The following is a 13,309-nucleotide window of genomic DNA, read 5'->3' as shown; positions in this document are numbered from 1 at the left end:
ATGTTTTGTTATATCTACAACATGCTGAGATAATTCCAGGCTCATACATTACCCCCCCCCCCCTCTCCATATATTGCATTAAAGATGCAATGAGGGGGGAAAAAAAAAAAAATTTTTCATCACATTGCTATTGTGTCTAACTAAAACATTTTCTTGATCCTTAGATCAGATGCAGCACTCTGATCTATCCAAAGATGGGTGTTATCAGGGTGTCCAAATAAAATTTTGGAAACAAACCAGATACATTCTTAGATTATATCTGTTGAAACTGAAACTTATCTAAATACTCCGATTGATGAATGGTAGAACAATATTGTGAGATCGGCGTTAACAGCAACAAGTGAGTGCATCCTTCATTAAGGTCGACGACACTACAAATAAAGTGCACACAATGCTGCTGTTGCAGATTCTGAAGTTCATTTTCTTTTTAAAATTATCTTCATGTATTCACTTATGATTGCAAAACAAATGACAAGCATTGAATCTTGACCAAAAAGATCTATAATTGACAACTTCATTTATTAAAAAAAAAAACAACATAAAACACTATAAACTAGGAAGGCAGCATGGATTATGAGTAGCAGTGCAATTAGGTAAGGCCTCAGCAGCATTTAACTAGGTCTGCATAATCTAGAGAGGAGGAAAAAAAAAAAAAAAAAAAACTCAAAGTTAAATTAAGATTTTATAACAGCAACGTCTTGTCCACACTGTTATATGGAAGTAAAACTTAAGACTTGGCATCTCAAAATTAGTCAAGAGATGAGATCAAATGCGTTTGATTTCAGGTGCCTTAGAAAGATTCTAGGGATCAAATGGAGTGATCAAATTACCAACCGAAAAGTCAGATCACACCAGTCAACAGGCAATATCATTTATAATCCGTAAATAACTTCTTGCATGGCTCGGACTACCTTATCTAAGTTGGACTGGCTACACAGAATTGCTAAGTGCTCAATTGGACCCCTGATGGAAAAAAAAGGAAAACCAAGAACAACAATCGAAAGCAAATTGATGGCAACAGGAAGAAACTGAAGGGATGCTATGGATCAGATTATTCACTTGAACTCTCTTGAGAGCAGAGGGAGGACAACATCTCTTGATCAATATTATCAAGTGGTGTCCAAAGTAGAAAATGGGAATTGCAATAGCGGAAGAGTATCTGTAAACACTCACAGGTCAGCAGGTTCTATATTACTCCTATTGACTGATGGCAGAACTTGCTCTCCACATTTCCATATCGTTCTTTAGCAAGTAAAGTTGGATATTTATGAAATTTAAGATCTGCTTTAAATTTAACCAAATTGAACATAAAGAGGGGGAAGATGCATATAATTAAAAAGAAAAAAAGTTTGCTTCACATTAATTTCATATTGTGGCACTATATCTTAGTGCTCTGCTCCGGTTGTGGTGGTAATTACTCCTTCCTGCATGGTCAGGAGGTGATTTGGCTGTAGGTGCAGAGATACATAAGCAAACAGAATGCAATTCCACAATTCCCTTTCTTTTCGCTCTTTTTGTCCGGATAGCTACAAGGTGAGCATGTATTTTTGTCTGTAAATCAGCATTAGTTAAGGTTAGTTTTCATTGTGAAAGTTAATTAATCCCTTGTGAATTGTTTCTGTAAACATTTTGTAATATTTATTAAAAAAAAAAAAAAAAAAAAAAAAAAGTTAATATTTCTCATATTAAGATTGTCGTGTCGTTTTGTGTCTTAAATGACTACATTAATAAATGAAGCGGACCTGAAGAAGATTCCACCATGTCAAACCCCTAAAAAAAAAAAAAAAAAAAAAAAAAAAAAAAAAAAAAAAAAAAAAGACGTCATTCTGGGAGAAGAACGAGACAGGCACATCCAACATCTCCAGTTGGCCTTTTTTTTCTCCTAGAAAGAAAGACGTCTAATTGACAGATCTTCATACGGGGACCGCTTTCAAGACATTTAGTGTAACACGTCGGTCAGTCACAAGCCAGTACATTTAAAGCTAAATTAAAAAAAAAAAAAAAAAACAACCTGTTTTCACATCATAAACTAATTTTGAATGTTCAGTAAGTTCTTTTCAATTTAAGTGATAGCAATCATGAATTGGTAAAAAAACAAACAAGAAAATAAGAAAAATAAAAAAAAACAAAAAGAAAAGTTTTTTTAATTCCATTTTATATATATAAAAAGAAAAAAAAAAAAAACAAAATCCAACAAAAAAGAAAAAAAAAAAAAAAGAAAAAAAAAAAACTTAAATTAATAAGACTAACTGTGTCAAGTGATCATGGAAAAGTTGAAAACTAGATTTTGTTACGGGTATAAGTTAGGTATAAATGAGAAGCCTCAGAAAGCTTAAAAAAAAAAGTTTTTTTTTTTAAAAAATAAATCACTCTAGAGGAAGACAAAATGAACCTTGCTCATCACAAGTGAATTGTTCAGTGCCACGTCAAATGGTAGCATCTCCTACTTGACTAGTTTGCCTAGAGCTCCAGCTAAGCATCCAAATAATAAAACTGTTAAAGAGTCAGAGGCAGCAGCTGGAGAAAGAAAGAGAGAGAGAGAGAGAGAGAGAGAGAAAAAAAAAAAAAAAAATCAGAGCAATAGAAGAGAGAGACTGTACACATGAAAGGGGAAGGGAGAGGGTCAGCGGCAGTTATAAACAGTGTATTACATATATAAAAAAATAGACGTTGCTCTTAAAGCTATGCTGGTTAAAAGAGTCATCACTGCGATCGTTCACAACATTTTGAAACCATTTCTTCCATCTCCAACTCTGAACTCTCATTTGCTTGCAATTCAACACCAATCCCAACAAGCTTTTGCCGAATCGCATTTTTGCTGCTGGTGTAGAGCATTTTCTGTTTTACAACAGCTTCTTCTGGAGCCCTGAAAATTAGAAGGAGAAAAAAAAAAAAAAAAAAAAAAAAAAAAAAAAAAAAAAAAAAAAAAGAAAAATACAGTTTTATTACTGCAGTAACAAAACAAACGTGGTTAAAGAAAATGTTAGCAAAGTTACTTTTCCAACTTAGATATTTTTTGTGTTATCTTACATTTTTTCTGGACATCACTTTTGTTTTGAGGTAAAGTAATGAAATGGGGGGAAAAAAAAAATAAATAAAATTACTAGAAATACAAATAAATTCTACCAATCATGAGAAAATGTAATGTTCTATCAGTAAATAGGTTAACAAAAAAAAAAAAATAATGCCCCTTCTCAAATTTATCCCAACCCAGATTTAATATTGTAAAAGTTTGTTTACTCTTTCCTTAAATTTTAACAATAGCTTACAATATGGTATGATTTTTTTTTTTTTTTTTTTGAGGTATGGGAACTTGAGTTTCAGCCCGAGGATATAATAAAGAGGCCACGATTGATACAGTGAAACAAACAAAAAAAAAAAAAAAAAAAAAAAAAAAATTCTTTGGAATGGAGCTATTCAGACAATTCTTCCAAATTGTCCCTCATATTTTCAAAGATAACATCCAGAGTCACCAAACTCCAAGAGAATTCAAGCAGAGAATGTTGCTATTAAGCATGCTATAGAAGAGAGCATACTTGATGCATTAGCATATAAAGAGCAAAAAACATTCACAACATTGATTTACAAGTGAAATTAAATTTTTTCAATAGAAATAATGGAGTTATTAGACAGGAAGATATACTTATATGACTTAACTCTCCAGGCCCAAAAATCAGTATCCTAGTAATTGAATCCGATTTCAGTACAGGTATTCTGCAGTGACATAGTAATGGATATAGGGAAGTATACAATTCCTAAGCACGTAAGTGATGAAAATACTCTGATTTTCATGGAGAATATAAAAGAGCAAACCAAATTTCAAAATGTAATTTCTATATTAAAATTAATCTGGTCATTTTTGTTATTAGTACAAGAGTCATTTAAATATTTCAATGCAATCAAATTCATATATGAAAATGACAATGAATAAGATTATTTGAGTGAAATGATTTTCTTTTCCTTATATAACTCCAAATGCCAGGCCGACTTTTTTTTTTTTTTTTTTAAAAACAGGGTTGTTTTAATCTAACTCTCCCAACACACACACACCTCCAAACACCCAGGCAACGCCAGGTACTCCCCACTAGTCTGTTATATAAAAGAGTGTGTGTGCATTTCTTTTTTTTATGTCTAGCAAAGGCTTTTTTTCGGAGAGGGGGAGGGGGGTCACCAATTCATACAACTTTTTATATTATAATCTGATTTACGAAACGTGTTTTTTTTTTGTTTTTTTGGGAGCAACTTTTATGTTACAAAATTCGTGCTCCAATTTCATTTCTCCATGGCGTCATGTTGGACCCAGAAAAACCACACGTTGACGTTCGTTTAACCACCTGCTTTTTTTTTTTTTTTTTTTTTTTTTTTAAATGTTTTATTTCACTCGTTCTCACTTCTCTGCCTTAGCCTCAAGGCTAAGGGTTCGAAACCTCCCTACCAACATTTTTTTTTTTTTTTCATATCTACAAACAGCTGGGTAATCCCGGGCACCCTTGATAGTCTATAATGTAAATCTCACCTGTCTGTTTAAATGTATGTATATCTGCCTAAAACTTTTGACAGAGGTGACGGATTTTCACGAGATCAGTATAATTTTGAAGCCTGACAAATATCGAAAAATTGGTCATAAACATCAATTTCTCACCCTCAACCGGGCACTTTTCTACAAGGGAGCAGAGGGTAGGATTTAGCAAAATGCAAGATCAGATTTTGCTTGCAGAAGTATTTGATGAAACTACAAGTAAGTCCAAGATCTTACTTGATAACAAAAAGTGAAGAAAAAGTGATTTCACGTGAATGTATAGTCTGATGAAAGGTAAAGTATCTAATGACAGTAAAATCCAAAAATTACATGAATTGTACTTCAATCTGCATCAATTATTATTCAGACTCGTTTTCTAACAACCAGTGACTATTTGAAGACTAAAGAGCTTTGGGTAACATGAAGTTATATCTGATACTCAGGTGTAGTTAAAGAGATATTAGCGATGGGACTATTGCAATATTTTTGCCGAATCTGATAAAATTACTGATTCTGTACGAAATTACAGATTCCGATTCTTTAGAAATCTCTAAATAATTTAACCATAACTTTATTTCTTCCTGATTACCATAAAACATGTTAAATATGCCTATATTTTCTCAAACGTAAAAGCACTTGTAGAGGAGGTAATCTAGATTTTAACTTTACTGGTAGTTTAAAAATCAATATTTAAGGTTTTGTTTAAAAAAAAAAAAAAAAAAAAAAAAAAAAAAAAGTGGAATCGTTTTTGGCATCAGAAAATAGGCATTATCTGTATATAGTAATATAACCCCCCCCCCCACGGGATTGAATGAGAATGAACAAATATTACACCCTCCCATACTTTGGGAGGGAAATCTATTACCCACCCCCTGCTCTAGTTAGGGACTCCCCTTCCCCCGCAGTATACGATAAGGAAGCTTTGCCTTCCAACATTGAGTTAGATTCTCTTCAGTGCAATTTGGACTATTTAATAAAACCCTGTAAATAATCGCTTCAGTTTAAAATGCAAAAGTCAAGTATCATGGTTAAATTGTACTCTAAAATTTTTTGAAGGCATCCTTGTTTTAGAAAAGAATCTACAGTTGATTTTTATAGGTCAAGCCTTTCTACTTGTGGTTATAACTTCAAATGCACTTGTGATGTTAGGTTGCATAAAAGTGTTAACTTGGGTCAAAATCAGACTTGCTTCTTTAATTGGATTATCCGATTGATACGTATCAGATGCATTCCAATACAAAACCTATGTAAAAACACCCAGACACAAATACCTTCATTTGAAATTAACAAAAACTGGTCCAATGGTTTCTGAATCAATAGGGAACAAACTTGCACAAAGTTCCTTTTCTATAGGAGAAGAGATAAGAAAAAAAGGGGATTTCAAACTGTTAGAGAAACCTCAAATCAGCTTATCATCCCAGAAAGAGATTATGTTGATGTAGGAAGTTAAATTTTGCCTTAAAGTAATTTCCTTAGTTTTATGCATAGGACTTATCGACTGACGACTTGTGTATTACATCTACAAAATTAAAAGCAGAAGAATTACTTACCATAAAACAAAAACCAACTTTTGTCTATCCATTTCATTATGGCGATAATGGAAGTCATACACAGCATACAGGCAACCCTTACCAAAACTATGTACATATGCCAGAAAGTCGTCGTAGGTTTCACCTGCAGAAGAAATTTTGAATTATTTTGTGACCAAAAAAAAAAATTTCAGTTATACAATCAGCTTGAATCAAAGCATTCCAATATTGTTACCATCTGAGGCAAGTTCATATGCAAATTAGAAAATGAAAAATAATGTTAAACAAATGTATATTTGTGCATATCATACAAGTCTGTCAAGTTCCATTTTTTTTCAATTTCGACCCCCAAAGCAACTATTTTCACCCAGATAAAAATCAAAATTGTTCAATAGCACCAAATACCTCATACAGCAAGTTTCAAGTATGTAAATCAAAAAGTGACAAAGTTTGGTAGAGACCATTCCGAAATAGATTTACTCTAAATGCAGCTGCTACGTAATTATGAATTATGTACAACGTAAAAATACGCACAAATTGTGCGTATTAGTAAAAAGAAACTAATCATCCAATTAAAAAAAAAAAAAAAAAAAAAAAAAAAAAAACTGCGCGCGTGTATATACACATACACTTGTAGCCAAATTGAATATTTAAATGCTCATATCTTTGATCCTATGAAACAAAACTATATGAAAATTTGCAATCTTTTTTCAATACTATTATTTTATAGTTAAAATTTCATGACAATTGGTAGAAAAGAACTATATTTTAAAGCCAATTATTAGGCAGGCTAGCTTCAGTTTTGTTGCTTTGGGATAAATTTTGCTGGGAGGGGGGGGGGTCTCCCCTGTGGCCTTGCTAGGCCACTAATATATATCATCCTCCCAATCATAGGCAAAGCTCACATTGTGGAAATAATAATGCTCCCAGCCATTCCAATCAGATGGTAAGTTTAGATGTAGGGAGTCAGTTTCATCAACAGGTTTTTATGTGAACAAACGGTGGTACAAGATAAGTTGACAACAGATACTGCATTGAGAGAACACACTTGCATCTCAATCGACAATACAATGGAGATGTTGACTTTCTGTGTATAAACTCCATACTTTGTGATGCGATCTGATATATATCAGCAGGCTGGCAATGAGATCGGCATTACTCCCAGTACTGGCCAAGGCATAGATGGAATACGGCCAAGGAAATGGCATTAGGATGAACACCACTAAAACCAACAACGTGCCTGCAATATGTGGATGACATATTCTGATTCCTCCCAGAAGATGTTTAATCATTACTGAACCATGTGAACTCTATCCATCAATTTACACAGTTAACAATAAAAAAAAAAAAAAAAAAAAGCAGCAAATTATCATTCCTCAATGTGCTGATAACTCACTGATCAGGGTTTTATGTCATCTGTACACTAAAAGCTAACTTTCACTTAATAACTAAGCTTCAACTCTTACCATCCAAGTATAAAGAAAAAAAAAAGCGAGCAAAAAACATATAGAGTAACAAGAATACAGATCGAAAAGCTGAACAGTTAAAACTATCCCAGAGACACCAGCTCCAAGAAATCTGAAAGACACCAAACAAAAACTTGTTTGTATATCATACATGAAGGGCTTGTCAGAAAAACTTCAAACATGATTGTTTGGAAATATCTTGTACAGGTCTAGCTCCCTACAGAAGTCATAACTAAAAAACTGTAAGAGATCCTCTGTGGAAACTATAAAAAGGAGAGATCTGTCAGTCACTAAAAGTATGGTTAAAAGATCAAAAAGCTAGAATACATGGAGAGATTGAAAAGTCGGGTATGGCTGAACACATTTAGGGAAACCATCTAGCATTATGAGACAAAGTATTAGAGCGGGGCAAAAATAATGTATATCAAAAACCAACATTTTTAAACGAACCTAATAAAGATTATAAATAGAAGAATGGTAGAGATTAAGATTATTCAAAGAAGCAATGCAAGTTGATGATCAATTACTAAGTAGACTCAGTATATAATTTAGCACAAACTAATAAGTAGGTAATAATCTGTAGTAATATAACAATGATATTAACATCTAGAAATAACAAGTGAAATGCAAGACAGGTGTCTATAAGAACAGGCATCACCAGAATGATACATTGGAAAAAGAGGGGGAGAGCAAACTGACTGGCAAATATTTGCAGTAAATGCATGGTCATGTTTCATACAAAGTTTTCATCATAAAAAATCTTATTTGGTAAATATAGTCATTAACATGACTATGGTAAATGCAGAGAAAAGTGGTTTTGTTTTTTGTAAATATCTAAAAATTAATATTTTATATAATTATGACAGTTTGCATAAGATCAAAGTTAAGCGTCGTCATGAGTGACCAATTAAAAAATCTAGCTGCTGTACATAAAATCTAGTCATAGTGGTCTTGAAAACCAAAAGCCAGCTACCAATCTCCGGTAGTTTTTTTTTCTCCATGTTTTCACCTGTGATCAATCAAGAAAAGATGAGGTTTGGCAAATATTTGCAATAAATGCAGGGTCATGTTTCATAAAGTTCATCGTAAAAAAAATCTCATTTGGTAAATATAATCATATCTGATCATGAGGGACCAGAAAGGTGTTGGCTTCGGTCATCCAAATTTTGGACACACTGGAAATAAGAGGGATAAACTTTTTCACAGAAGGGGAATGGAAAATATTTTATTTCGACTGCAAGAAAAAAGAAAAAGGAAGCTAATTTGACTATGTATCAAAATTGTGACATCCCGAAAAATCAAATCATTCACACGCTAAAAAATATAAAGAAACAAAGTTATACACACATCAACATCTGTGCATACCGACAAGAAAAGAAAAGTTAGTATTGAAATGTACTATTTATACCTACACTACAATCACCATAAGTTCAGGAAAGGGAGAGAGGAAAGGAGTGACAAATATTTGCAATAAATTCTGGTCAGGTTTCATAGCAAGTTTACATCACAGAGAATCTTAGAGTCTATTATATGATTCAATTATGATCAGTTTCACCAAAATATGTACAACAAATTAGTCCCTTCTGCTCTTTGTCATGAAAATAATGTATGAAGTTGTTTGAATTAGCAAGGGCTGAATCAGAATTTTTGATATTATACAAGGGGAGAGGGATGCTGACAAACATTTGCAATAAATGTATGGTCATGTTTCATAAAAAGTTTTCATCATAAAAAAATCTTATTTGGTAAATATAATCATTAACATGACCTTGTCAATTGATAAAAATCACAATACACATCTGATCATGAGGAGCCCAAAAAGTGTTGTCTTTGGTCATTCAAAGTTTGGATGCACTGGAAATAAAAGGGATAAACTTTTTCACAGAAGATAAAAAATTAGAATGGCTTTTCATCAGATTGGAAAAATACCCCCCCCCCATTTCATTTTTACTTTTTAAAAAGTTGCAATAATTATCATTTTACACTTAACTTGCATAAACAAAAACAGATGCCAACACTTTTAAAAGTCACGTTTCATAAACAGTTTGTATATCATGGATATGCAAATTGGGTAGGCCGTTTGATCAGCATCATAAATGATAAAAAAATGACTATCATAACTATTTTTTTTTTAATTTATCTTGCTGCTCAACTCCCTATAGTCTCCTGTTAGACAATCCCAAATAGTAGTTCCTCATGCTTAAGTACCAATATGTCTTAGTAATTTTTTTAATGTATATGTTTACGTCAATGCCCAATACTCTAGTAGAGTATAGTAATAGTCTTTCTATTTCCGTTTAAATGTTAGTATACATGTTAATCACAAGCTACGGTGGAGCTGACAAAAAGCTTAAGAATAATGCATAGAGTTTTCTGAAAAATAAATAAAAAACTAATTTGAATGTTAACTAGCAAATATATAAAACAATTCTGAATTAAAATAATTTACAACGCTACGTTTACAATTTTTTTTTAATGTTTGAAGTTGGTTTTAAAACATGCCAGAAATCAAATATATCAAAGCTATATAATTATTTAAAGGTAATGTTTTAAGCTTTTATTTATAATAGAGCCTAAATACCTCAATTTATAGAAACTCAGACTAAAGATCAAGGTTTTAGTTTTGATTTCCAGTAATTGTTAGTTTTTCTCTTTTTAGACATGGAGAATATCCTATGATATATTCAGAAATGACAAATTTGGAAGGGGGGGGGGGAGAAAAAAAAAAAAAATTGTTTCTTTATACATTTCAGTTATTTTATGCATCCAATAAATACTTTCCATTATCAACCCCCGGATAGAATTGAGAAATTTTAATAGCATCTAGATTCTTTCAAAAATAAAATTTAAGGTGTTAGTTTAGTGATCATTAATGGTGTAGATTGGGTAAGATTCAGATTATTTAAGGGGACAACACAAGAACTTGTTTACATTAGACTTGAAGGCTACAATATTGTAATTGGCTGCGAAAGCCAATTGAATAGTGTTCCACATGCATGCAGTTGTAGGAAAGAAACTTTGTTCATGGAATCTGCATTTAGATTTAGGCACAGATAGAGAGTGGGGAAAATTGTTGATAGTGGTTGTACTTAGAGCTTTTTTTTTTGTCAAAGTTTAGCAAGGGTGGGACCATAGATTTGAGCTCAGACTAGCACTTGCCATGAAAATAATGTTAGAGTAGAGATGGGCTCACATCTTCCATGGGAAAGAGGTTTCAAAGAGAAAACGCCATCGCTCACTAGGTTTCAAAGAGAAAACGCCATCGCTCACTAGGTTTCAAACCATCCAGGCAAGATATGACGCACATAGCAACTCCTGTGCAGACGTGGCAACAGTATTCTATTTTAGGACACGTATTTGGCTCTTACACAGATTGATCTTATACAGACCAACCGTGAGATACCGACCAGAGCAGTACAAGGATCCAACCATTTTCCAGTAATTTTGGCAACAGATTTGAAGTTCTTAGCAAAGAGTTCTGTATTGTCATATGCTGATGAAATTACCTCAGGTCTGTTAATGATGGTTGGGATAGAGCATACATTTCTGTTCAGGACCCAGTTTTTTTATTCACCAAAAACTATTGAGAACCAAGCCGATGCTCCGCTATTTTAATAAACTTAACACACAAATCTTTCATTACTTTTACAGCAATCCTAAATGTGGCTTTAGTTTCATGACATCTACTTTGCTGAAAGCAGTGGAAATGATTTCTGTGCACAATAGCAGCAGCAGGTTCTGGAGTGAACCACGGATGACTATTAGGCTTTAGCTGGAATTTCTTGAAGGGTATGAAGCATTCTATACAGACAATTAACTATTGTTAGGTCAGATACTAAAGAGGACATGTTCTTAAACATGGAACGCATAGGTATATCCAATACAAATGTTAGAAAGTTATCCCAATCAGCCATAGGTATCCAATATACAGCAAGATGGACAGGTACATCCGAGGACTTATCACATGTTTTTATCATAACCACACCACCAGAGTGATCAGAACGGAAGACAAGCACAATTCTCGTCAAGTTGTAAGAAAAAAAAGTTAAGAAAAAGTGGAAACGGTCCAGTGTCAGGCATATGAGTGGGTTCGTGAACAATTTATGTTAGTTCATAAGCAACCAAGAAATCATAACAGTACTTTCTCTTGAGATCTGTTTTGTTTGAGTGAGCCAGTCATTCAACATGTAAAAATTGAAGTCTCCACATATGTGAATATTAGCTGAGGGAGGAGCTGAGAGAATGTTAATTTTCTCAATGATAGTAACTCGCTGTTATGAAGAACGATAGCGGGCTAATATGAATGTGGTGCTGTGAGCCAGTGTAACTCTGAAGCTCATACGAGATGCCTTCAATAAGTTTTCAGACTTTTTTTGTATGAGGACTTTCATTGATAGTAAGCACATGAAACTCTAATCCCCTTCAAAGTAATCCCCTCTGGCTGCAATGCACTTTTACCGTTCCAACTTCTAGAAGGCCCGATGGAAGTCTTGGGTGAATGTGTCAATAACCATTGTCACAGCTTCTTTCATTTCAATTGTCTCCTAAAAGCCTTCAAGGTTTTCCTTGAGCTTAGGGAATAACCAAATTGAGAACTTTGTTAGTTTCAAAGCACTTTTTTATCGATATTAATGCCTCAGATTTCTGCTGTAAAATCTAGGTAGCCTTTGATGAAAATATCTAGTTATGTGTGATTTATATTTCTCACATAAATGTTGGAGTTTGAATAGGATGTGATGTGCTACAAGATTCTTCAACACAAAATCCCAACGTCATAATTTTTCAATAAATTCAAAGCTTGACATGCACTATGAAAAGTGACATGTGCAACACCAATAACCATGTTGGACCAGGTACAATTGTGCAGATTTTTATTTTACATGAAAGTTTAGTGCTATATCAATAATTCGTTGGGAAAACAAAAAAATTTTTTTTTTTTTCAAAAAGTGTATGTTGCTGAAGCCCACCATCAAAGAAATGGAAAAAAAAAAAAAAAAAAAAAAAAAAAAAGAGTGTAGTAAAAAGAGAAATTGGTAAGAATTAAAAATAAAAAAAGTTTAAGTTAATGATAACTATTTAATATTTGGATGGTTCCAATTTTGGAGGAATCAGTTTTGGAGGGTTTAAGGGATTGAAATTTTAAACTTGTTCGTTCAAGGATACGAATTAAGTTTCATTAAGAGTTTTTTTTTTTTTTTTTTTTTTTTTTTTAACAAGAGTCAATGTTCATTTTCATATCAGAAAGAAAGGTAAATACTTCAATGAATTTAGTTGGTTTAAAATAAGCAGATGACAGGAATTCAAGTAGTCCGTGTGCATGTGGGTGACAGTATTATGATGCAAGTTGAGAATTGTTGCATTCATAATGGCTAAAAAGTCAGAATGCCAAACGGAAATGTGTCATGTCAGCTGTTCTTGTAAAAATACTTTGAAAAAATATTTTTTAAATCTTACAATGTTTTTATATAAAGAAAACATTCAATTAAAATGACAAATTTCCGAGTCGCTTGTTCAAATAGCTTTATCTTACCCATTAGTAACAAACGGACAAGTACATTTTTATTTATAAACTAATAGGGTAACTATGTTGCCGAGTCAGAAGTATACGATATTTCTATTAAAACTGAATTATCTTTTCTCCCACAACCAGCCCATTTCTTTTAGCCAGACACGTACAACTACATGTAATAGTTTTTAAGTAAGGCTGCTGCAAAGAAGGTAGGTTCCCTTTATCAAGCTAGAAGACTACTCACACCTGAGAGTATCCTGTACCTCTACTAAACCACCATTCGCCC

At 32.9% G+C, this 13,309-nt stretch overlaps 1 protein-coding gene across 1 annotated transcript in view; it reads right to left on the bottom strand.

The window, feature by feature from the left end:
• Window positions 1-2,360: 2,360 nt before the first annotated feature.
• Window positions 2,361-13,309, bottom strand: part of LOC145260321 (actophorin-like) — a 52,451-nt gene continuing 41,502 nt past the window's right edge. Inside the window, exons 3-4 of the mRNA XM_080118209.1 lie at window positions 6,070-6,193; window positions 2,361-2,866 (exon numbers count right to left, since the gene is read on the bottom strand). Of these exons, the coding sequence (XP_079974335.1) occupies window positions 2,704-2,866; window positions 6,070-6,193 (287 nt within the window). The 3' untranslated portion in view covers window positions 2,361-2,703. The remainder of the gene's footprint in view (window positions 2,867-6,069; window positions 6,194-13,309) is intronic.

This window comes from Euprymna scolopes, chromosome 36 (assembly GCF_053919585.1).
Source record: "Euprymna scolopes isolate OS-2025 chromosome 36, ASM5391958v1, whole genome shotgun sequence".
NCBI classification, from domain to species: Eukaryota; Metazoa; Mollusca; class Cephalopoda; order Sepiida; family Sepiolidae; genus Euprymna; species Euprymna scolopes.
This window is presented reverse-complemented; position numbering and strand designations above follow the sequence as displayed.